General features: G+C 38.5%; 2 protein-coding genes across 7 annotated transcripts in view; one reads left to right on the plus strand and one right to left on the minus strand.

Moving 5' to 3' along the window:
- znf276 (zinc finger protein 276) overlaps nt 1-951 on the plus strand; it is a 35,305-nt gene extending 34,354 nt beyond the window's left edge. The window contains exon 11 of the mRNA XM_043706797.2: nt 235-951. Within this exon, the coding sequence (XP_043562732.1) occupies nt 235-493 (259 nt within the window). The 3' untranslated portion in view covers nt 494-951. The remainder of the gene's footprint in view (nt 1-234) is intronic.
- A 768-nt stretch (nt 952-1,719) lies between these two features.
- fanca (FA complementation group A) overlaps nt 1,720-25,491 on the minus strand; it is a 98,688-nt gene continuing 74,916 nt past the window's right edge. For all 6 annotated transcript variants that reach the window (XM_087995817.1, XM_087995814.1, XM_087995813.1 and 3 more), the window contains 11 exons: nt 25,053-25,158; nt 23,533-23,592; nt 19,720-19,824; nt 18,454-18,566; nt 14,134-14,275; nt 12,426-12,482; nt 10,312-10,417; nt 8,526-8,601; nt 6,857-7,019; nt 5,504-5,593; nt 1,720-3,019 (listed from right to left, as the gene is read on the minus strand). In XM_087995817.1, the coding sequence (XP_087851943.1) occupies nt 2,912-3,019; nt 5,504-5,593; nt 6,857-7,019; nt 8,526-8,601; nt 10,312-10,417; nt 12,426-12,482; nt 14,134-14,275; nt 18,454-18,566; nt 19,720-19,824; nt 23,533-23,592; nt 25,053-25,158 (1,126 nt within the window). In that variant the 3' untranslated portion in view covers nt 1,720-2,911. The remainder of the gene's footprint in view (nt 3,020-5,503; nt 5,594-6,856; nt 7,020-8,525; nt 8,602-10,311; nt 10,418-12,425; nt 12,483-14,133; nt 14,276-18,453; nt 18,567-19,719; nt 19,825-23,532; nt 23,593-25,052; nt 25,159-25,491) is intronic.

Here is a 25,491-nt window from a genome sequence, read left to right on the forward strand (position 1 = left end):
AGAGTGTGAATGATGTATTAAACAACCTTGCTCTCCTGCTTCCAAGTTCAGTCATAACAGAAATGGCTTTTACAATTCTGACCAGAAGACCAAGGATGGTTTTTATTTTTTAAAAAGTCACTGTTTCCAGCAGGACTTATGATATTATTTAAATGTCAGTCCTGCTTTTGGCTGAAGAACTTTTACATATTTTCAAGACCATAACAGGACTTTTTTTTTCTCTTCTGCCTGTAGGTGTGAAATTTGTGGTTTCCAGTGTCGACAGAGAGCATCTTTGAAATACCATATGACTAAGCACAAGGCAGAAGCTGAACTGGATTTTGCTTGCAACCAGTGTGGAAAGCGGTTTGAGAAGGCCCACAATTTGAACGTTCATATGTCCATGGTTCATCCCTTGACCCAGAACACAGATAAAAGCAAACCAGCTGAGTATGTTGAAACAGAACCAAACCAGCTAAGCACAGATACGTTCATTGAGTGGGAAGCCAGTTAACACTCAGCTACTTAACTGTGAGCAGAATCAAAAGATTAGAACCTATTTGCACCTTTTGTCTTCAGTGACAGCAAGTTCTTCGTCTGAACAGAGAACTTATGAATCAGTGCAACATTTTGTTTGATAAGGAACAAGCAGAGGTTTAATTGCATCAGTGTTAGATGGTTGGTTACATGGCTTTCCTTTTAAATGAAGCTTAATACACACCTCTTTACCTTAATCTTGAAAAAGAATGCCAAATGTTTCACTATATCATGCAACTTTGAATTGTATGTTGATATTGAGTGTGGTGTAGCTAGTGAGCACTGTTAAACAGACAAATGTGAGATAATTGGAAGGGAAACTGTAAAATTATCAGCAAATATCAACAATGGTATAGCTTGAAATGTTTCACGTGTACTGTGAGGTGGTTTGGCTGATAGCTAATTAAATTTTAATAAAGACTATTTTCATAGGTTTTTGAGTATTGGGGTTTGTCTGATGTTTTGCAAATTTGAGTAGAAGCTCTCAAATACACCAAACAATAAAAAGAATCTACCTATATTAAATGTGCACCAAAATCCCAAAACTGCTAACCACAGATGACCCAGTTCCCTCCAAATTGAGAGTAATCCTTGAGCTTGCAACAAAATAAAATTTCATCTTCACAAAACCTATTATTACATTTCAGAAAAATTGAGACATTCAGGTTTGGGCCACAATCTGGTGGTTGGTTGTTCTCCTTCTCTGCTGTGAAAGCTGAACATGGAAGTTACTGTGTAACTGAATTCTAATGAGGGAGAGGGAAAATGATATGTTTTATAAATTGAATGCAAGCTGAAACTATTTTGTCAGTGCAATTCTGTAAAACAACTTCTCCAAAATTAAAACCTTTAATAGCCAAGAACACCCATCTCACCTAATAAAACTTCCTTTTCCTCTTAAACTTGTAAATAAGATTGGAGTGCTTAATAAAATGAGGTTTTATCGTGAATCTGAAAATATAGCTTTCATACAACCATTCTGATGTGTATAACACTTACCAGTTAGTACATTATAAACAGTTTTATACAACAGTTTACATTGAGCAACTGTGTGTGTGTGTGTATGTATATATTTATTCATTTAATTTATAGAAGTAATATATAGAGCCTCCCTACAGTCATAGTATTCCATGATAGTAAGCTCAGTGTAATACTGTTAGATTTTAATGGGTATAAATTGATAATTCCCAATATAGTCTGTCAAAAAAAATTAAACAATTTATTGAAAGAAATGAATTGGCAGAAGATAAACTTATAATATCTTAAATACAGTAAATACTTGGTGGAATCTTCCATAACAACGTGAGTTCCTGCCTTAAACTTTTAGATAAGACAATGCTTGAGGTGCTCTGGAAATTACAGGTCACTATGATACTTTTGGCAGATATACAGCTTTTACAGTCAATATGAACAATAAAAGGTTTTAAGTTTGCAAATAGAGGTTTGTGCTTAAAATAGACATTGACCTGTTATGTTTTTAAGCCAGTCAGTCGCTGAATTGGCTAAGACCAAAAATATATACAAGTGATTATTACAGTAACAAACTTCTGTAAGATATGATATAACCAAAGTTATTGTATGAACAGTACTAACCAGCTTATTGAAGAGTTCAGAAATAGTTTTATATTTAATTAAAAAGTTGATTCCATTGCCTTGTTGCATGAAGCTTCTTTATTATTTATAGTTTGTTGCAATTTTAAATTCTCACCAGGAACTAAATTAGTTCATAGATCAAAAAAAAAATTAGTTGTAGAACGTAAGATTATCCTCTTCAGTTACTCTTTCTCAAAGCTGGAGATTAATCAGGTGCCTGTTCATTAAATTACACTGACAATTCTGCAGACTATACAGAGTTACCTCTAGTAACCTGCTTCTCATAAATTTATGCACTAAGTCTTGCAACTGAAGTTGTCTGATCAACTTTTAGTTTTACAAGAACAATGGAACTGAGAGTCAACATGTTCCATTGAGTTCTAAAGAGGCACTGTCTAATAAAGCAGCCACACATCATTTCATGATTGGTTGATGTTGTAAGACAAAGTACTCTGAACAAGTTATCTGGCTAATTCAAAACAAAACCAAAAAGAGCTCACTAACAAAGCTCAAGAACATTTCCCTGTGCTGTTGTGTGCTTATTAAATTCAGAAATCATATAGCTTGACATTTCCTATTAAAAATTTACATTGGAAAGTAATTCAATTTACAGTACACAAACTATCTGACACGTTTTAGACTGGGACATGTTTTGATTGTCAGAGGTAACTAAATAGAGAGGGCTTTTTGGTTTTGCATGAATGCTGAAATATGTAGCCAGCCAGTGGTTACCCATTTTCAGCATCTTGCAGAATAATCTTTTAAAACCGGTAACATGCAAAATTTCAGTCCACCTTATTCTTTATAGAATAGTTGGTTCAGAATATAGATCATCACCATTGCAGACGTTCAGATGATGACCAAGTGCAGCTTTCAGTTCTGGGTCAATGTCTTTCCAAGCAACTTGTAGCTAAGGAGAAAAAGAAATTACATATCATTAAATTTACAGCTCAGTAAATTGCTTATTGCAAAATGTGTGGCTACTAGATGCCAATATTGAGGCAGCAGTATTAAAAATACTGTTTTGCCTTTCAAATATCAGCAAGAGCCTTGTGAAATATAATTGATTTTTAATCCTGTGTGAAACCTCATGCAAAAATCAATCTAATGCTGATTAGTATTTAAGAAGAAGAAATAGCTTCAACGGACTAGACGTTCCACCACCTGTCCAAGAACAGTTAGCAGGAGGTTTCCCTCTCCCTCCCTGTCTGCAATGGTTGCTAGGAAATAAATACATTTAGAGATGCTGTTTGTTCCTGTCTGCTAACTAAAAAGGGGCTTAGTTTAATTTTGTCTGTTCAAAAGGACATTAAGAAGAAACATCTTTACCCATCTCCTGCAAACAACTAGCTATATTCTTATATCTGTTACAGGGCAGGCAATCCACCTCACCATGGATGTGCTTGCAAATCCCATGGAAGTAAAAATTTTCTAATACAGAGCTTTGCTTGGTAGCAGGGAAGTAAATGTTTTCTACGCATAAATTACAAGAAAAATCAGGGTCATAGTATTCTCAAAATACTAGGTATTTCAGTCTGAATCTCTATAACCTAGAGTGGTCCCTCACTGTTCTATAAAGGAGATTGCTGCATTATTAATGAGCTGTTCTTTGTAATAATACCTTACAAAGCAAAGACAGATTCAGCTTGTGGTTTGGGTTAAGATCAGGAAAGAAACTTTAGTGTATTGGCCAATATTCAGACTTGGTTTTCTTCTGGAACATTGCCAATAAAACCTTGATTTAATCATTTTTCTTTTGCACTTAAGTACCTTATTCCATTTTTCTTTGGAGTTCATGCAAACTTTATCAGATCAACTAAAACACAACTGTCAGTGCGGTAAGAAAAAGCATGTTTTAAAATCTGTTACATTCCTCCACTTCCAGCTGTTTCAGTTAATTGCATCTTGCTATATCACTATTTTGAAACTATGAAGGCTATTATGAAACATTTTGTGCTGAATGTACATAAATATTTAATCTGTTTATTTAATTTTGAATTCTGTTTTGTGTTTTGATGCTCAAGTTGCATAAGTGCTTGGAGCAGTTTTTGAAAACTGTCCATCATTACAGCTTCAAGGCATTTCTGCAGAAGTTCCTCAGGGTAGTGGCCTAACCATCTTCAGTTGCTTAATCAATGACCTTCCCTCCATTGTAAGGTCAGAAGTAGGGATGTTCGCCAATGATTTTAGAATGTCAGCAGCATTCATGACTTCTCCTTTACTGAGCCAGTCCATATTCATATATAGCAAGACCTAGACAACATACAAGTGTGGGCTGACAAGAGGCATGTAAAATTCACATCAGATAAGTGAAGGCACAGGTCCCCTCCAGCAAGTGAGAATCTAACCATAACCCCTTGATGTTCACTGAGATTACCATCACTGAATCCATCACTTTCAACATCTTGAGAGTTACAACTGAGCAGAAACTGAATTGGCCTAGCTATATGAATTCTGGGGCCACAAGAGCAGGTCTGATGCTAGAGATTCTGTGATGACTGACTCACCTCCTGTCTCCCCAATACCTATTCACCATCTACAAGACAACTCAGAAGTGTGACAGAATACTCTCCACTTGTCCATATGGGCACAGCTCCAAAAACACTTGAAGCTCCAGACCATACAGGATGGAGATGCCTACCAAGGTCCCTTTAACTGTATCTTCCAAATCCTTGAACATTTATTACGGACAAGGATAACAATGCATGGGACATAAGCTCCCCTCTCAAAGCCACTCACCATTCCCACTTGGAAATATATCACTGTTCCTTCAGTTTTCCTGGGTCAAGATCCTAGAATTTGATCCCTTACAGTCCTCCAGGTGTTCTACACACAAAGGACTGCAGCAGTTCGAGGCAGTGACTCATCAACACCACCTCAAGGACAATTAGATGTGGGCAATGAATGTTGATCTAGCCAGTGTCACCCACATTGCTTGAAGCAATAAAAAAAGTTTATTTATTAAAATTTACATGAACAAATCCAAAGAATAATGAAACAGTAAGTTTTTTTTTCCATGTCTCAAACTGTTCTTGGATTCTAACTTAAGATTTGACTAAATGAACTAAATGTCTAAAATTTAGCACAACAGTCATGTTAAAGGTGGAGAAGTTATTTTGCCTTTTTACCATATTCTTACGGTATGCAATTGTCATGGTTTACATCTGATTTTTTTTGCTGAACACTATTCTCAATTATTACAATGTTAGAAACATTGCATTATTAACATGGAACAAGCAGTAGCAAAACAGCTACTGTGTATTCTCAGGTGCAAAACATGTTAACAGTGATCAAGGTAAAACAGTTGATAATAATCAAGTGAAGTGTACATTGACAGGTTTGTAGCTAGCTATAGGGTTACATACGTTTGATTCATTATGTCAGTAGCTCTTACTTGGCTTTGTAAACATGTTTGTGCAGGACAAACTGGAATTGCACGAAGGAGGAACTGACGGCCTCGTGTTATTAATCCCAAAGGGTCAGGCTGGAAACAGAAGCAAAACTTACTCATTATTGATTAATATAAAATCAGTAGCTTTATGCAGATCCTACCATCATCACAACCCTCCAAAACATTCGTCTTTCCCTAAATGTTAGCTTTTTATTATCATATGAAATAAAATAGCTGCTGTACTTTGACACATTCACACTGAAAGAGTAGCCATGCTTTTGTTTAAACATCCACCTGGACTTTGGCAAAATAGTTCACAGTAGAAACCATCCCTGTGATTGTTTTGAAATACTATTGATTGCTGGATTCGCTGGCTCTCTTGTTCAGCAGAAGTGCAGGTTGAAGCTTCATTAGCTGCTCCTTTGCTGTCATGAAGGCTTTTGGCAGGGGAGTGCAGCTAAAGATGGAGTGAAGTGACTTCTAAGAAGTTGGCACTCATCAGTTAACCACTATCTAAGGTCAAAGCACTACGAGCCGCAGCCTCTCAATCTGGTTCCTCAGTCTTACAGACAAAAGGCTTTACAATCTATTGGTTTCCCTTAAAAAGCAGATCTCAATGACCTTGGCAAGTTGCTCACAGCTTGGAAAATAAGACCGTGGCTGTTAAAGCCAGAATCTGTGATTAAGAGACTGGAATCTAAAATTAGTATCTAAAATGCCTTAGATTAGATTAGGTTCCCTTCAGTGTGGAAATAGGCCCTTCAGCCCAAGAGGTCCACACCAACCCTCCAAAGAGCAACCCACCCACCCCTGACTAATGCACCTAACACTACGGGCAATTTAGCATGGCTAATTCACCTGACCTACACATCTTTGGGCTGTGGGAGGAAACCAGAGAACCTGGAGGAAACCCACGCAGACATGGGGAGAATGTGCAAACTCCAGCCAAACAGTCGCCAGAGGCTGGAATTGAACCTTGAGACCCTGGTGCTGTGAGGCAGCAGTGCTAACCACTGAGCCATAAGAAGTTCCCACTAACTTTCACGCTTCAAACCTGCCTGGATGAAAACTGGGAGGAGAATGAGGTGATTCCAGGATGTCACTTTACAGAAATTAACATTCCGTGCATATATCCAAGCCTCCCTCCCATTGCCTCTAAGAAAATGTTGTTCTCAGTGTTAAACAACACTACTGTGATAAATAAAGTCTAAGATGATCATGAAACTAACTAGTCTTGAAAAATAAAAGTGCATTGTTTCCACTTGTATTGAAGGAGGAATGCTAAATCACAACTCGAGGAAGGGGTCAAACAGTTCCCATTAATTATCTATGAAATTCTGCATTAATCACATTTACCTGCTTGGAGCTTTGTAGATCACACTGATTTGAGGCCAACATTGTATCTTCTCCATCAAGGAAGAGCTTGACCATTCCAGTGTACAGAATTATAGCGACTGAGAGGAAATCTGAACGTTTGATGATGGAAGAAAGCAGCTTTGGATCCAGGCCAGGAATAAGACTATTAAACAATTGAGCCAAATGTTGAAGATTGTTATGAAGATTGAACAGTGGATAATGTTATGTATTACAAACATGTAATCAAAATCAATGCCCTGATTTCTTGCATAAAGTTTTCACATTACTGGAAAATCAAATTTTACACAGTATTCCCAAAAGGAGTTCAAGATAACCTTTCTTGTTTCAGAGTCCAGTTCAGAATAGAGCATTGTACTGTGCATTGTTTGTTCATTAATGTAGGCCAATCCCTCAATCATTTCAGGATAGATACTAATAGATGTATCTCAAAGCATATTTAGACAACGGATGTAAATTTACTTTGTAGGAATCCACATTTACTTTGTAGGAATGCAAAGTAAATATCAGTTGCAATATCTTAAGTGCCAGGTAATGACATCACGAACAATAATCTAACCAAATTCACTTGATGACCATTTTATTCACTGCTCAAGTGCATTTCTAAAGGCCAAACATGTGCCTTAAATTTAGAGTTTATTTCAAGCAACTGCACACTATAAAATTCTGCCAAGTTCTGGTTTAAATACTTTTTCTGTAAAAACAAACAAACAAAATTGAACCAAATTAAATAAGAACTTAGACAAACCATCAAGGCACTACCTAAATAGAAAGCTGACAAATCAAATTAAAATGTACTTTGTGGGAAAAATAATGCATCCCACCCCCATTATCCAACAGCCTCTAAAACCTTCAGGTATGCTATTGGAGAACACTTGCTTCATCTACAAAGGCTCCTGGATAAGTATGAATGAGGGGCAAGTAGCAGGGAACTACAGCCCTCTCCATGGCCCACCATGTGGATCTACAGATTTTAATACATTAACTAGTTCAGAACATGTATTTGCTTTGCTATCTTTAACTTCAAGGTATTTCGTATCTATTCTGTTAATAGGAGGTTAGCAATTCAATGACATTGAACCTTCATTGAACCGCTGTCTACAGGATACCAGTCAGGATTTTGATGGATTACTCCCCAGTAACTCTATAAGTGAAGTTCCAGCAACACTCAGCCAACCACTACCTTAAACATTTACTCCCTCTGGTGTGACGGTACATGATGGCAATATGCAGCATAAACAGGATGCACTACAACTCAATTAGCCCCTTGAGTAGTACCTTCCAAACCTACATCCTCTACTACCAGGAAGGATAAGAACAAATGATAATGCAAATTTCTCTCCAAACCATCCTAATGTGAAACGTTCATTGTTATTCTTCAACTGTCATTGATTGAAACTCTCTTCCTAACAGTACAATGAGTGTACCCACATTAGATGGACTGCAACATTTCAAAGTGGCAGCTCACCAACACATTCAAGAGCAGTTAGGGATGGGCAATAAATGCTGGCCTTGCCTGTGAGATTCACATCCCATGAAATATTAGCATCAAAAACATGGTGCAATTTAAATCTGGTTAGAGGCAGCATACATTCCTAACCTATGCTGAGCAGGAATAATTCATGATTTAAAAAAAAGTTTCACATAATACCTGTAGAAGGCAACAGGAAGAATCTTAATCTCCATGTCAGAGGTGATGTTGTACAGGATCTGGTGCGGCCCACGATCTGCATTGTAGGGAGCAGAATGAAAGCACAGTGAAGGTCTTTTATATATGCGTACATGTACACACGCTGAAAATATGCAATAAAATAGAAAATTCTGGAAACAGTCATCAGGTCTTACAGAATATGGACAAAAGAATTAGCCCCTTGAATCTACTGTGCAATTCAATAAGGTCATATCTGATCTGATTGCATCGTATTCCCCTACTTCAGATAACCTTTTAATCCCTGATAGTCAAGAATCTACCTCTGCCTTAAAATTATTCAAGCATTCTGCTTTCACTGCCATTTGAGAAAGACTCTTCACTCAGAATATTTTTCCTTCATCTCTATCTTAAAGATAGCTCCAGATTTTCCCAGGAAAGGAAATATCCTTTACAAATCTGCTCTGTCAAGATTACTTCGGATAGATGTTTCGGTCATCTGTAGTGATAAAAAGCTAGCATTGATATTAAACAGGTCAATGACCTCTCACCAGAACTGGGAAAAGTTAGAACTGTAACAGATTTCTAAATTTCTCTAGTTCTAACAAAGGCTCACAATATCTGAAATGTTCACAGTTTCTCTACCCGCACACATGAACAGACCTGCTGAGTATTTCCATTGCTTTTATTGTTTTTCTTGTGAAATATACATTGGAGCCAAACACATGCAGCCAAATAAATAAGATAGTAAACTTTATTTTCCAGAAATGATTAAAGTCAAATTAAAAGAGTTATTAATCAGACATTTGATAATGAAGCATCCACTCCATTCATGGCCATTACTGAGAATTTAGTATATGTTGAGAAGGCACATCATAGATTTCCTGGCAGAACACGAGCAGAAATTGATTTCATTAATGTCATTCTCATCTTCACAGCATTGGCAAACAGGAACATCCACATGTGATTCATCCCTCATCCCCATACTTACTCAGATATGGTAGTTCTCAGTAGTAAAGCCATAATTATAAAATTCATATTCATGACTTCAAATCCCTACGTAGCATTGGCTAAGTCTATTCTTATCGCCTCCTCTGGTCCTCCAACCTAGTGTGATTTCTGGGCTCTTCAATACTGGCACCTTCTGTACCCATTAGATTTTAATTACTCCATCGTCAGCTGTCTAGGTCCCAAGGTCCACTATTCCCTCCCTAACTCCCTCCACCTCCCTTTCTTCTCTTAAGATGCACATGAATTCGACTGGGACAACACTACTATCATAGGGCAAGCCAGACAGAGAACAGCCAGGGAATTCCTAGAGGCATGGCATTCATCCACAAACTCCATCAACAAACACATTGACCTGGACCCAACATACCAACCACTACAGCGGAGAGCTGAAACTGACAACCGGAAGCGGCAGGGACAGACCACTATAAACACCGGAGGAAACATCAAAGAAGCGCTTCGCAGGAGGCTCCCAAGCACTGATGATGTCGCCTAGCCAGGGGACGAAACGTTTGCAACAAAAACTTCCAGCTCGGCGAACACAACCACAACAACATTAAAATCTGCCTCTGTCTTAATTATCTTCTTTGGTAGTTCAATGTCAAATGTTTCTCTGAAACACCTGGGAATGTTTTACTCTGTGAAAATATATTATACAAATGCAAGGAGAGTTAAAAGAAATAGACCAACATTAATTCGGATCAATACACAGAGGTTCATAATTCAGACAACAGCTGAACGAAGCTGAACAAAAATAAGTCGGACAGGTGATGCAGCTTACCCTTATTCGCCACCAAAAATATATTAAGCCAGGATTTGTTCTGCTCCTCCAACACCAAGATCACATCAGCGCATATTTTTAATGCAACAGTTAATGCTGAGGATTCCTTTTAAAAGGGGAAACGTTTTCAGACTCTCAGAAATATGGGAGAACCAGATTTAAGCAATTTCAAAGAAAACGACAGATCATCTATTTAAATCGAATGTACATATTCAAAAAATACTGAAATATTTCAAGATTTTCTCTTACTGCAACATATGTAATGGTGAAAGAGTGAAATCCTTGAAATTTACAGAGCTTCCCAAGTTACAGGTGAGGCGAAACAAACATATTTACATATTTCACACTCTCATATTACACATTTCAGTTATATTACAATTGCATCAGTGTTCAAACAGTAATTTCAAATGCTGACTTAATTTCCTTTGTCTAAGCATGGAGCAAGTTTTCTTCATATGGGACTAATGGTTTCACTGTGAACATTAAAAATGTGATAACTGGCATTCTCCCATCCATAAAAAATGATGTGCATGCAGCAAATGAAGAGATGAGTCCTATTTAAAAGAAAATTCAGTAGATGGAATATAATGTGATTAGGAAGGCGAATGGAATTTTTTTTTTGCAAGTGGAATAAAAGTAGGAAAGTTTTGCCACAGCTGTGCAGGGTCTTAGTGAGACCAGATCTGCAGTATTGTGTACAATTCTGATAGTAAGGATAAAATCGCATTAGAAGTCAAACAGAGAAGGTTCGGTCAACTGATTCTGGGATGAAGGGGTTGTCTTACAAGGAAAAGGTTAAGTTGATTGGCCCTACACCTATTGGAGTTCAGAAAAGTGACAGATGATCTTGTTGAAATATGCCAGGTCCTGGAGAAACTAGAAAACGTAGATGTTGGGATGATGTTTCCACCATGGGTACCCCAGAATCAGGCTGTACTGTCAAAAGACACAGGCTCTCCCTTTTAGGATGGCGACGAGAACTTTTCTTCCTCAGAAGAAAATGAGCCTATGGAATCCACATCCTCACAGAGCATGAGAGGTTGGCCATTAAATATATAGAAAGCTGAGTTTGATAGATTCATGATTGATAAGGAGACAAGTGCAAAAAAAAATGAGGGAGCAATCGTGACCCATCGACAGAAAAGTGGAGTTGAGGCCAAATTCAGACCAGTCGTGATCTTATCAAAGTAGGCTTGAGGGGCTGAATGGCCTATTCCTTTTCCTAATTCATTTCTAAATCCATTGGTTGGATAGGTTCACATAATGCACATTTGCTGATGGCTGAAGAAACCTACACCAGTATGTAAAGTTTCAGGTGTCCTTGTGGGTTGTTCTTTTCAGTGTTGGTGCCATTGTCAAGCCGCTGATCGTTGTGGTAGGCATGCTGGCCCACAGGTAATGTCACTTCTCGTACTGTGCTAACGTCTCCTATATGTGAAAAGTCAACAGGGGCTATATTTCACACTCGCAAGTGCTTGTGAAGCAAAACTCTGGACACCCTACTGGTGTTCTCGATCTGATCATAGGACATAGGAACAGAAATAGGCCATTCAGCCCATTGAGTATGCTCCTCCATTCATTGAGATCATTGCCGATCTGAGAGTTCTCAACTCCATTTTCCTATCACGTTGCCATTCAGCAGATCCTTGGGAATGTGCCAGTCTTCCATTCTGTGAGCATTTCTGAGCCAGAAAAGATAGCTACGCTTGATCAGTGCTAACATATTTAGGAGATTTGCCGTTAAGAGTACTGTTGGGCTCTTGATTTTGTCTTTCCATCAGATACAGAGAACGTTTCACAGAACTCAGATGAACATGATTGAGCTTCCTTTCTTGATGGCAGTAAATTATCCATGCTGCACAGCCACACCTAGGGTATGGTCAGTAAAATGTCTGTGTATACCTGACTGAATGGAAAAAGATTCCCCAAGGTATAAGTTCTCACAAGTGCAGATATAAAACTGTCAATAGTGAGCTGTACAATCATTCTGCAGGCTAGTCATACAAATGGAAATTGGATGCCTGCCAATAATATGAATAATGCGTAGGAAAATAGCTAAAGCTTTCTTTTTGCTTCAATCAAACATTGGTAGGGATAATACAATACACATTTACCTTTGGTTTCAATAGGGATGAGATCAAATCCATCAAACTGAAACACAGCACTGAAACCTGGAATTGAAACAGAAACTGTAAATTATGGACCAATTTTCATGAATCTCAAGGTTTTGATTCCATTAACAAAGAATACAGAATCTTCTGTTTATTTAACACATTGTAGCTTCATGAAATAGGCTATACTGGGTCAAATCTCTCTTCAAATGGAAACTTTAAAACTATCCCATAAACAAATCTAGAAATTCATACTTTAGATCACAGGAAACTACAGAACTGGAAAAGGAGAAACTTTCAAAATGTGAAAGTCAAAGTTTCTGTCAAGGCTTGGAGGTGATACTTGCATTGTGACCTGAAACAGGAGACATTCTCTACTCCCATTATTGTCTCAGGTACAAACCGAAAGCAGCTCAGACATTAATTATCAAGGTATACTTTGTTAGGCTTTAGCATATTGACTAGTAGATATATTTCAAAATACCCACAGATACCCAGGAAATAGATTCTTTTAATCTATTGGGTGGCACGGTGGCTAAGTGGTTAGCACTGCTGCCTCACAGCGTCACGGAGCCGGCTTCGATTCCTGCCTCAGGCGATTGCCTGTGTGGAGTTTGCACATTCTGCATCCACGTGTCTGCGCGGGTTTCCTCCAGGTGCTCCAGTTTCCTCCCATGTTCCAAAATATGTGCAGGTCATGTGAATTGGCCATGTTAAATTGTCCATCGTGTTCAGTGTAATAGTCAGGGGGAAATGCGGGGAAATGAATCTGGGTGGGTTACTCTTCAGAGGGTGGGTTTCGGACTTGTGGGGCCTAAGGGCCTGTTTCCACACTGTAGGCTATTTAATCTTAAGATTTTCACATTTTCTCAGAAAATATTTGGGGAGTGGAGGGAGAAAAAAAGAACATTTTTTTGTACAATAATTTAAAAATAATTTTTTAAGGTTTAAAAATGACAAAATGCCAAGTGGAAAGTAAATGAAAAGGCAGGTCAGATAAAGAGTATCTGATGCGCAGATCACAGTGAAAATCATTGCCTCCGAGCTTTTGATTAAAAATAAAACTGGTGCAGTATTTGTTTATATGTTTTAGAAGAGTTCTGTACCAGTCTTTTTGTACCCTGATATAATAATGTAACAACAACAATGTGCATTTTTCTCATGCAGGCAGATATCTCCAAAGTCCTGTACTCAATATTAAAAGGGCAAAACTATGTAAAATGTAATGTAAAAAGTGGAGAAGGCTAAAGTCAGGACCAAATGTACTACAAGCAATAAAAAACTGAGGAGGGATTTAAACTCCAAAGGGTAATCTGATAAAAGTAGTTTTATGCTGGTGAGGATATAGCATTTTGAATGATGTGAAGCTTGTGGAAGTTCAAGGCAAAGAAGCTATTTAGGAGAATGTTAGAAGTTCAGCCTTAAGATATTAAAAACTCTGATTTAAGTAGGAAAGGTAAAGTAAATGTGAGCAATTGTGACGAGTGAATAATGTTGTGGAAGTGTATTTGAAAAAGTGCTCCATTTGACACAACGGGTTTGTGGGCAAAGGTTTTGAATTTTCTGACCTAGTCCTCGAGGTGGCAGCAACAAAAGTCAAAGACCTGACAAAAGATGATGACTTTGGTTTCTCCGGGTATGTTAGGCATTTATGTAAAGAGGCATACACCATCATACTGAAAGAAAACGTGGCAGTATAGGGTAGGTTTACCAGCTCATTTTCAGCACAGATCTTTTTCATTGTTGTCTGAAGTATTGCCAGTCCAGTTTTCCTTTTTACAGTAAAATATAAGAAGGCACCAAGAACCCAGGGAATATCAGGTGGTGAGCATTCCACTTTCCCTGAAAGTAACCTGCAATCAAAATGTTAAAAAAAAACATTTAAATGATTAAATCTTGTAATTTAATCAGTAACCACAGTTTGTGAAGTGGGGATTGCTAAGAGAAGGGTAGACACAGAGGTCAGACTGACCCTGCTGATATATAATACAGCATGTTTTTAAATTCATGCACTCACAACATTTCTGACAGTATAAAAGGAAAGAAAGAAACTTCATTATTGACTGTGGAACCACAAGGAAAATGCAACTTATTTTCAAAATGTAAGAACAGAGATATTATCCAAACCTGATCCTAATGGACAATGAGAAGTCCAGTTGAGCTTCTAGTATCATAATTATTAAATTAATGGCTTTTTTATTGCTGTTTTCTCCCTCTCTCCTGACAACGTAACACTTGATGAAGCTTTGATTTCATTGTTTTCAGTTCCCTTCTAAGTGCATTCATTCAGTGTTGGTATTGAGTGCTGAGGAGGCTTTGTGGCATATACAGCATGTACCATCCTTGCCTGAGACAGACGTTGTGGGTTTGCAACTCCAGCAGTTGATAGGCAGAGATGGGAGAATAATGCAGCCAAACAGGCTGACTATCAACTTGTAAATCCATTCGAAATATGTCAATGTCAGGTGGTTAAGAGCGACCAACCTGTTCAACCACATAATGGGAAAATAAAGTAAGAATGTCTCCTATTACTATCCATAGCCCCAGGCTGTAAGATGCCTTTCAATGTGTGTGTTCCCACAATCAGACTCCTTCAAGGACTGACGAGCTGGTATACCAGATTGGACAGGGTTCAATCCTTATTCTTGATGGGATGGATTCAGGACCTGCCTCCTTCCTCCATCTAGACTGTGGGTTGGGCTTGTCTTCTGGCAGAGAGCTCAAGAAGAGAATGACACTAGGGGGCAGCACAGTCAACTCCGACAGTGGGTGTCACTTCAAACAGGAGGGATAAGGGGCCTAATCCTCTGGTGCTTGAATTATCAAGATCTATAAGCTTCATAGGTTTTGACCTGGGAAGTTTAAACTTCCCATGAGCATTCCCCTGCTCTGAAAATAGCGTGACAACGCTGCAGTACTTGCACGGCGAGTTATTCAAGGAATGTTAGACAGATGCATACCCAGTCGAACACCTGGCTCACACACGAGCTGATCCCATGACTTTAGCTGATCCTCCCATCCACCTGACTATTCACTCCAACTCAACCTGATCTGTTTGTACCCTGAACACCTGACTACACACCCTGACCAAACCAGACTAACCATCCTGACAGTCCCTGAAATAAACCCACATGATCCCCAACCACCTGACTGGACAGGAATACATTACCCCCAAACTATGACCCAAGTACCCACTCACCCCTCTACCACTCTGCCCATCCATCCACATTCAAAGTTATGACCTTGAAACTTACCATATAGCAGCAATATGCCGTAAAAGTGGGGCATGTTCTGTCTTCCCCATACTCTAGTCCAGTCCCTGAGAAAGTCTGCGCTGCACATTTCTTTCAGAACCATAATACAGAAGGGCCTGTTTCCACACTAAGTAATCTATTCTAATCTAATCATAATCAGAACATCCCCAAAGAAACGCACAGCAGTCCACTCATCATTGCTAGTGGTCAGGACAGTAGGTGGAAGTCCCTGCCGAACACAATTTATCCTCCACCGCAAATTAAAAAAAAAATGATGAAACCAGTATTACCATCCCTACAGCTACTCCATACAAGATCAGGACTGATCTGGCATCGAACCCATAATCCTATGGCCTGTACCAGTCAAGACATCACAAACTCACTGAAAGTTTGAGTAAAATAATAAATGGATGTTATCGTGAATCAGATTTTTGTCAGCAAGTCTTAGCCCAATCAACCTGAACACATTTAGAGCATTTTAGTCATGAGAGAGAGAGAGAGAGAGAGAGAGAGAGAGAGAGAGAGAGAGAGAGAGAGAGAGAGAGAGAAGAACTTCAGCACACTCCTCAAATTGAGCCTCATTCAAAAAATGGTCAGTCTCTCTGGGTTCCTTGGCTAGAGGCTCAAGGTGACATCATCTTGTTTTAAACAGAATGGATTATTTTGCTACTGAGAGATATTACAATACTGAATTACATAATGAATACTTGAATAAAGCAAGGGGTAATTTTGCACTGTGTGCATGTTTATACACACTATCATATTGTTGATGATAAATACTGCAAGTAAACTTCTATGAAATTGTATATCTGAGGCAATTTACAAAAGTTTAACTTCTGTCAGACATTTGAACACATATGCCTGCAGAATGTTTATTGATGATGACAGTGAAGCAAACGTTCTGATTTCTCACAAACTTTAACATAACCTTGGAGTCTGTTCTTGACAACTTAATTGTCCCAGTACATCATTATCTCTAATCAATACATAATTACATCACTATATTAGTTATTACTTTACATTGTTTTTTTCTCGAGACAAATTAGTCAGAGAGATGTACAGCATGGACACAGATCTTTCGGTCCAACACATCCATTCCAACTAGATATCCTAGATTAGTCTAGTCCCACTTGCCAACACTTGGCCCATATCCCTCCAAACCCCTCCTATTCATATACCCATTCAGATGCCTTTTAAATGTTGTAATTGTACCAGCTTCTACTACTTCCTCTGGCAGCCACCATGTTGATGGGTCGGAATTCCAGAACTTTTCACTGGTTGAAACATCCACACAGGCACTGCATCCCATATACAAAAAGAACATTAAGATCAACAAAAACTTAAGAAATATTTCATTCATTTACATTGGTATTTTAACAGTATAGGAAGAGTACGAAATGAGGTGTGACAATGCATTTAGATCCAAAGAAATGAATCTCACCACAGAAGGTGGTGGAATTCAAATTCAATGCAAGTTTGGAATTAAAAAAGTCTAATGATGACCATGAAACTACTGTCATAAAAACCTATTGGTTCACTAATCTCCTTTAAGGAAGCAAAGCTGGTGTCATTCCTAGTCTTTTCTACATGGGATTTCAGACCCATCTCTTAAATGCCCTCCGAATCTCCTTAGTAAGCCTCTGTCCTATTAAGCCATTAAAGGAAAGCCTAGGATATCTACATTGACACTGCAAGGTCCTTCTTACCAACATGTGGGAATTGAAGCCAACTTTGAGAGTTGTCTCAGACTAATCAAGCCACAAGTTGACAGTCATACTCACAGAATCATACCCATAGACAATGTCTCAGACAACATTGTCATCATCCCTGAAATGTCCCAGCCCACCAGCAGGTCACACCCAGTAGAGGGGACAGCACTGTGGTGTACAGTCAGGAGGGAGTTACCCCGAGAGTCCTCAACATTGGCTCTGGCCCCTATGAGGTTGTACGGTTGAGGAAGTCTTCTGCTGATGACCATATGTGGTGCCCCTGAACACCATCAGCAGCACATCTGACTGAGCTCGTCTAGTCCTAAAGGTCAGAATTGTCAGGCTGAGTCTGCAGCAGGTGGTGAGGGAACCAAGAAGGGGGATGAATGTACTTGCCCTGATCTTCATCAATCTGCCTGCCACAGATCCATCTGTTCGTGATAGTATCAGTAAGAATAACCACCATACGGTCCTTGTGGAGTCCATGTGCAAAACAAGGACATCATCCATCACATTGTTTAGTGCTATCACTGCTAAATTCTAACCAGGATTCTCATATAGCTACAATGAGATGGAATTATTGGAGAGGCAATAGTGTAGTGGTACATCACTGGGTTTGTAATGCTGGACTTCAAACAGAAAGAATAATTCATGACTCGGCACCCGTGGGGCGCTGCAGGCCATCAGCAGCAGCAGCAGAATTGCACTCTAACACAAATCAGCAACCTCATGGTCTGGTATATCCTCTACTTTACAATTATCATCAAACCAGGGGATCAACCCTGGTTCAAAGAAGAGTGCAGGAGGGCACAGCAAAAGCAATACCTGGTATGTGTAAAACTGAGATGTCAACCTGGTAAAGAGACAACACAGTTTGTATATGCCAAATATAAAAACGAAGTGATAAACAGAATCAACCAATTCCACAACTGTTTGATCAGATCTAAGCTTGGCAGACCTGCCACATTCAGTTGTGAATGGTGGTGGACAATAAAACAACTCATGGAAGGCAGGGCCTCCATTGTTTCTCATGTAGTCACAATATCACCATAGTTTTTCCAGTGTTACCTGTTGGCCCAGCACTGGTTGTCCACCATCCTCTGTAATTCTCTGGGAAATGTATCATCAGTAAGCCGTTTCCATTGTGTAATCAGCACTTGCTCCAATCTCGGCCACCAAAACTTCAGGAACAAGGCACAACAGGTTGACATGAAATATTATTAATAATAGCATTGAGTTTAGTAGCTTTATATCAAAACTTTATCAAGAACAAAAAAAATCCCACTTCTTAACTAATAGACGAATCACAATAAATCCAAATAGATCCACTGCAGACCACAATTACAATAAGCTTGTGGGATGAAGTGAAATACGCTGAGGGAAAATGGTGGTTGATTAGCTGAGTTAGCCGAAGAGCTGGTTTGTGATGCAGAGACACAAACGCCAACTCCTGTGTGACTGAGGTCAAGGCCCATCTTCTCAGCCTCACCCATTGCCCTGTATAGGCCATCTAAAACAAAATCGGCATATACAATATTCTGAAATAATTTACTAGGTGCGAAAAGAGAAATTAGGTAGCTTTACAATCAAAACATCTTGATTCCAAAAAATGTTTTCTTTCTGTAAAACCCCAGTTCTATCCCCTTTATCAGAGAGAGAAGGGGAGAATCGGGAGGTGAACAATTGTTTATTAGTAATATGCCTCAGTCAACTCAACAGTTTAAACAATCAATTTATTTTTAGTTATACATAAGGTTAGCCCACTTCTTATGGAGCTGTTCATGAAAAAAAATTCACAAGATGTAACAGATGATAATACAATTATATTTCACAATTACAAAAACCGTAAAAGAGGACAAACCAAATTTTAAATATGAATTCAAAGCACCCTCTGTACAAAGGAGTAGACTGACTGTTGAATGAAAGGTGTTACAATCACAATCACAACTCTAGGAACTTGAAAAATATTAATTTTCTAATAGTTATTTAGAGATACATTCAAATAGGTGTAAGTTTGGTGTGCAGTACTTAATTGCACAGCACGTTATCATTCGATCATGCATTTATAATTATATCAAACATCTTTATGCTGACATTGCTCAGGAATTCTATCATACACTAGATAAGTGTGCATACAGCAGATTAATTAATGGCTAATTGGTTTATGATAATAATGTGGTTCGATTGAATGTATTGTCCTGAGACCTCAGTGTCTACGCCCATAGGAACTTATGGAAAATGACAACCAGAAGTCATTGCTATGTTAAACATAAACAAATAAAGAGAGCAGCAATGTTTGCACACAAATATGACAAAATATAAGGCTGTCTTTACCGTTGCAGATAATAAGAGCAGAGGACAACGTGTTCTGGCAACGCTCAGAATGTCAGCAACAACACAATCTGGTTCTTCACACTCAACACAAGCATTAAGCAAACCCTAAAACATAGAGAACCTGTTGTTACATGTTAAATTATAATATCAATGTTTCTTGATTTTATTTCCTAATTTTTAAAAAGTTATTTCTTATTAAGAGTGCAGTACTTGTATTTTTGGTGTAATCATGGCCAAAATATTAAGTACTGTGTCCTCCTTTATAGAGGATTTAAATGAGGGAATTCAAGTTAAATTTATTGACTTTACATCTTTTTAAAATATTCCTGCACACTTTCAAATCAGAAGCCAATGGGGGAAGAAAATGAGTTTGAAATTAAGATGAGAACATACATGCAAGTTAACTGCAAAAGAATACCACATAGATAATAAACATCTCTCACGCACAAGGACAGTTAGACCTGTCATTGTCACACGTAGTGACATTGAAATCTGGGCTGTGACTGACAATGTCAAAATATTGGTGAGGCTAATGCTGTTAATAATTACTCATGTACAAATGGTACAGCAATTTCAGAATCAAAAACATTGCTGTCCAAGTTGTGTCATTGTGGCTTTACCAAAAAAAAAACTATTCTTTACTCTTACTAAGAACTTGACTCAGACAACAATGGGAGCAACATGATTTCCTGAATTTTACTCCTGAAACCAGTAGCTGAGAGATTTATGTTAACCGTATGATACATACCAATTATTTCAGCCATCCTGTTAGCCAGGTATGACTATATTTTATAAACAAAAATATATGACTACGTATTTCTTTATAGTCATCTTTAGTTTTTCTGCAACATCATTTTATTACATGCAACTAGATCCAATACCATTTTCCCAGGTGCACAGTTTGATCAGAGTCATTGCTTGCTCCAGCTCATCCTTTGCCCAGAAACATCATGTATCTTGTAAGAAGTTTTGATAAAATATCTATATAACATATATATGCTCAAATTTGTGGGGAGGCAGTGGCATAGTGATTTGTGGTAATGTGATTTGATTGGCCCTAGAGGATTAGTCAGAAACTCTGATTACTGGAGGTTTGAATCCCACCATTGAAGACAGTGGAATTTGAATACGTGAAAATCTGGAATTAAAATCTAGTCTAATGGCAACCATGTAATAATTGTAAATACCCATCTGCTTCACTAGTGTCTTTTATGGAAGGAAATCTGTTATCCTGAGCTGGGCTGGCCTAAATGTGACTTCAGACTGACAGCAATGTAATTAATTCTCATGTGTCTTCTGAAATGATTGAAGAACCCACTCAGTTCAATAGTAATTAGGATGGTAACAAAATCTAACCCAGCCAGTGTTGCCCACATCTCATTAACAATCTTGTAAAATACAACTTTGCTTATTCATTCAAAATAAACTTATATTCTTCCCAAGATGAAAGACAAATCGAGAGAGGAAGACAAAAGAAATTAGGGAGCAGGAGCTAATCAGATAGACGATCACAAGAACAATGAGATATATATTTTTCTGACCTTGATGATTGCAAAGGGGATTAACAATCATACATAAAAATAAGTAAATGCTTAGCTATAACAATCAATGATCAGATGACATTTCAAAACATTATTTGATATTTACTGATAGTATCTAGGAATGTCAATAAAAGACACAGCAATCAATCAGAGCAGTAAAAAAGTGAAAAGGGTTAGTGTATTAAGGCCTTGGACTGGAGAGAAAGCACAGAAATCTGCTTCACACTTTAGCATGACTGTATTTCACAATGGCCTGTGGAAGATGGAATAGTAGAAAATATGAATTGTTTTAAAATAACAAATAAATAGTGACTGCTAATCCAAGCATATCAGAGAAAAAACAAAGCATAGCATTACTAAAATAGAAAATGACTGCAGAATTCAGAGATGCAGAGACCTTTGGCTTTCTAGTGCACAAGTTATAATTAGCTAGCTTGCTTGTACAGCACATAATGAAAGTGGTTAATGAGATGGGTCCACTATTTTTCAGTATTTATGTAAATGATTTGGATGTGAGTTTAAGAGGTATAGTTACTAAGTTTGCAGATGACATCAAAATTGGAAGTGTAGTGGACAGCGAAGAAGGTTATCTAAGGGTGCAAAGGGATCTTGAGAAGTGGCAGATGGAGTTTAATTTAGATAAATGAGAGATGTTGCATTTTTGGAAAACAAATCTCAGCAGGACTTATACACTTAATGGTAAGGTCCTAGGAAGGATGCTGAACAAAGAGACCTTGGAGTACAGGTTCATAGCTCCTTGAAAGTAAAGTCACAGGTAGATAGAATAGTGAAGGCGGCATTTGGTATGCTTTCCTTTATTGGTCAGAGTATTGAGTACTGGAGTTGGGAGGTCATTTTGCAGCTGTACAGGATATTGGTTAGGTCACTGTTGGAATATTGCATGCAATTCTGGTCTCCTTCCTATCGGAAGGATGTTGTGAAAGTTGAAAAGGTTCAGAAAAGATTTACAAGGATGTTGCCAGGGTTGGAGGGTTTGAGCTACAGGGAGAGGCTGAACAGGCTGGGGCTGTTTTCCCTGGAGGCTGAGGGGTGACATTATAGAGGTTTATAAAATCATGAAGGGCATGGATAGGATAAATAGACAGGACCTTTTTCCCTGGGGTTGGGGAGTCCAGAAGTAGAGGGCATAGATTTAGGGTGAGGAGGGAAAGATAGAAGAGGACCTAAGGGGCAACCTTTTCACGCAGAGGGTGGTACGTGTACAGAATGAGCTGCCAGAGGAAGTTGTGGAGGCTGGTACAATTGCAACATTTAAAAGGCATTTGGACGGGTATGTGAACAGGAAGGGTTTGGAGCGATATGGGCCGGGTGCTGGCAGGTGGGACAAATTGGGTTGGGATATCTGGTCAGCATGGACGAGTTGATCTAAAGGGTGTATTTCTGTGCTGTACATCTCTATGACTCTATGTTACCCTTTATTACATGAGGAATTGAACAGACAAGTAAAGGGGTTTTCTTCAGTTACATAGGGCATATGGGTGAGGTTACATTTCTAATACAATGTGCAATTTTGGTCATCATATTAAAAGAAGGACGTTAAATGCACTATACGTGATTCAGAGGTTCATTAGATTGAGACCTTGACTGGGAGGGCTGTCATACGATAGGTTATACTGGCTAGACTTGTTCCCACTGGATTACAGAAGAGTGAGATGTGATTTGATTGAAGTGTACACAATCCTGAATGATCTTGACAAGGCAGACATGGAAAAGATGTTTCTTCGTAAGAATCAGTTGGAAACTAGGGACACCGTGTTTTTGGGGAGTGGCAGGGAAATGTGGAATTCAAAATAGAAACAGATCAGCCGATCCTACTGAATGATGGGAGGCTTTAAGTGCCAAATGGTCCACTTTTACGCTTTTTGTGTATGCCTGTATGTGTGTAGATTGCTGTGAAAACCCAACTGCTTTTGTTAATATCTTTCATTGAATAAACCAATTGTCTTTACCTAGCCTGGCCTATATGCGATTTCAGATCCACACCAGTGTGGGTGATTTATAACTGTTGTATGAAGCAAGAGACTCAGTTATACCAACCATTACTGCTTAGCTCTGGATGAACAACAAATACATGCTCATCGACAGGGTCCACATCTGGTTGGCATGGGCAGGTTGGATCGAAGGGTCTGTTTCCATACTGCACATTTCTACGACTCTATGTAATGACCTTTTAATTTGTTCCTACCTTATATTATTTGATGTAGCAGACCTATCACTCACTCTAGACAATGATCAGAGGTAGATTCCTTACCCTGAAGAAATGCAAGGTAACTCCAAAGGGAATCGCAAATTCCTTCGAGCAATCATTCCGCTGTAAAGAGAGAAAGAACAGAATTATGGATAGGAAAAGGGAGATCGATAGGACAAAAGTTGTAGGAATGTTGAGGTCAAGAAGGGTTTCTTGCAGAAAGTGGTGATGACAGTAGATTTAAAGGAAAGAAAACCAAGACTTGAAAGAAGGGAACGGTTAACAGCATCAGCTAATATGGAGATCAGGATAGCAAATTGTGGTCATCAGTTTAAGAAGAATTGGATGAGAGAGTCAGAGATGGGTCCCAGACAGAAAAGCTCAGAGATCATGATGGAGGTGAAATAGAAACTTGAGAAAAAAGTGAGAGAGCTTCAGACCAGGTTTGGCCAGATGGACCAGTGAGGCTTAAGAGAGGCAGCTAAACCGATTACACAATCCTCATGACAAAGAAGTTCATACACTCTAATACAAGTAATTTGTCCCTCATTAGCACATTATTTATTTTCCAGTTGAGCATCCGGGACACCTGAAAATGATCGAAGGCCATGATAGCCTCTGATGTCAAATGCCGAAATATGTTGGAGAGGCTGAATAGCCTATTCCTTTCTACAGAGCTCTGTAGTATTGGTCATTATTGCTCCTTTTTCGATCTGGAACATGGGTGTAACAACAACCAATGAGTTGAGAACTTTTATCTCAATAACTAGAATGAAACCTATTCATTGTGATCCTGCTCGGAAATGTTTTCTTATCTAGGCGATTAAAATGCTCAAAGAAAATCGGTGGACTTAAGAAGAAAATTGTCCAGCGATAAATGATTCCTCACATTTTCACTGAATGGTTAGATAGCTTATTGTATCTTTGCTGGCTATTTGGAACATTTCACCTCCTGTCATTTCCTCACCTACCCCTGGAATCTATGCACATCTTTTCGACATAATTCAATTGTTGCTTTAATGTCTCAATTGAACCACGAATTGGAAGTGCCAGTGTTGGACTAGGGTAGACAAAGATAAAAATCACACAACACCAGATTACAGTCCAACAGGTTTATTTGGATGTTCTAGCTTTCGCAGCACTGCTCCTTCATCAGGTAGCTGTGGAGCATGACCATAAGGTACAGAATTTATAGCAAAAGATCAGCATCATGCACGCAACCAATACAAGATATCAAACAAACCTTGATTGCTGTTAAGTGTTTCATCTTTTAGAATGGGTTACAGGTTTTATTTCATTAATATATAAATCCCAGAACTTCTTTCAAATCACATTCTTGAGATAATTTAAGGTTGTATTAAAAAAAAGTGACATCTTAATCTCACACCTTGTCTGAGTTGGAGTCTGACTGATCCCAATCCTGAGCCAGCTGGTTCTATTCCCAAAATAGGAATTTATAAAATGTTACACAGATTTTGTTCTTTTGTTCTCATCAGCCATACTTGAATAGCTGACTAGTCTCTTGGATCTAAGTATGTTATTAAAATTGGTGAATGAGATCTCATTGCCAGCACCACACTTACCAGCTCAGTGTTTGTGAAGTGAAAGAATGCCTCACATTCCAAAGTTGTCCTTAATCTGTCTTTGCGAGTCTTGAACAGCAAACTGGGAGGAAGTACCACTAGAATTCTGAGCAAGCCAAAATAAAAAAAGCAGCAACAACTTAGACAAGAATTATACTGAAACCAACTGGATGCATCATCATTACATAAATATTATATCACAAGCGTAAATTTTACTGTTCAGTATAAAACTGAACAATGGAGAACAGAAAGACTATTACAGAGTTTGCATAGTCAGCTTTTCTCAGATGGGGCAACTGTGAATCTTTTTGCCCCTAGGTTCAGGAGGGTAAAACAAAGCAGGGTTCCTCCTTGTGCTACTTGCACTGTTGCATACCCTTTGCATGGACCAGCGCCTGGTATGTATTTCTGCTACAGGTGAACGGCTGTTGATATTTTC

The sequence above is a fragment of the Chiloscyllium plagiosum genome, unplaced genomic scaffold, assembly GCF_037043375.1.
Source record: "Chiloscyllium plagiosum isolate Xiang-an unplaced genomic scaffold, Cpla_swu_hap1 HiC_scaffold_17, whole genome shotgun sequence".
NCBI classification, from domain to species: Eukaryota; Metazoa; Chordata; class Chondrichthyes; order Orectolobiformes; family Hemiscylliidae; genus Chiloscyllium; species Chiloscyllium plagiosum.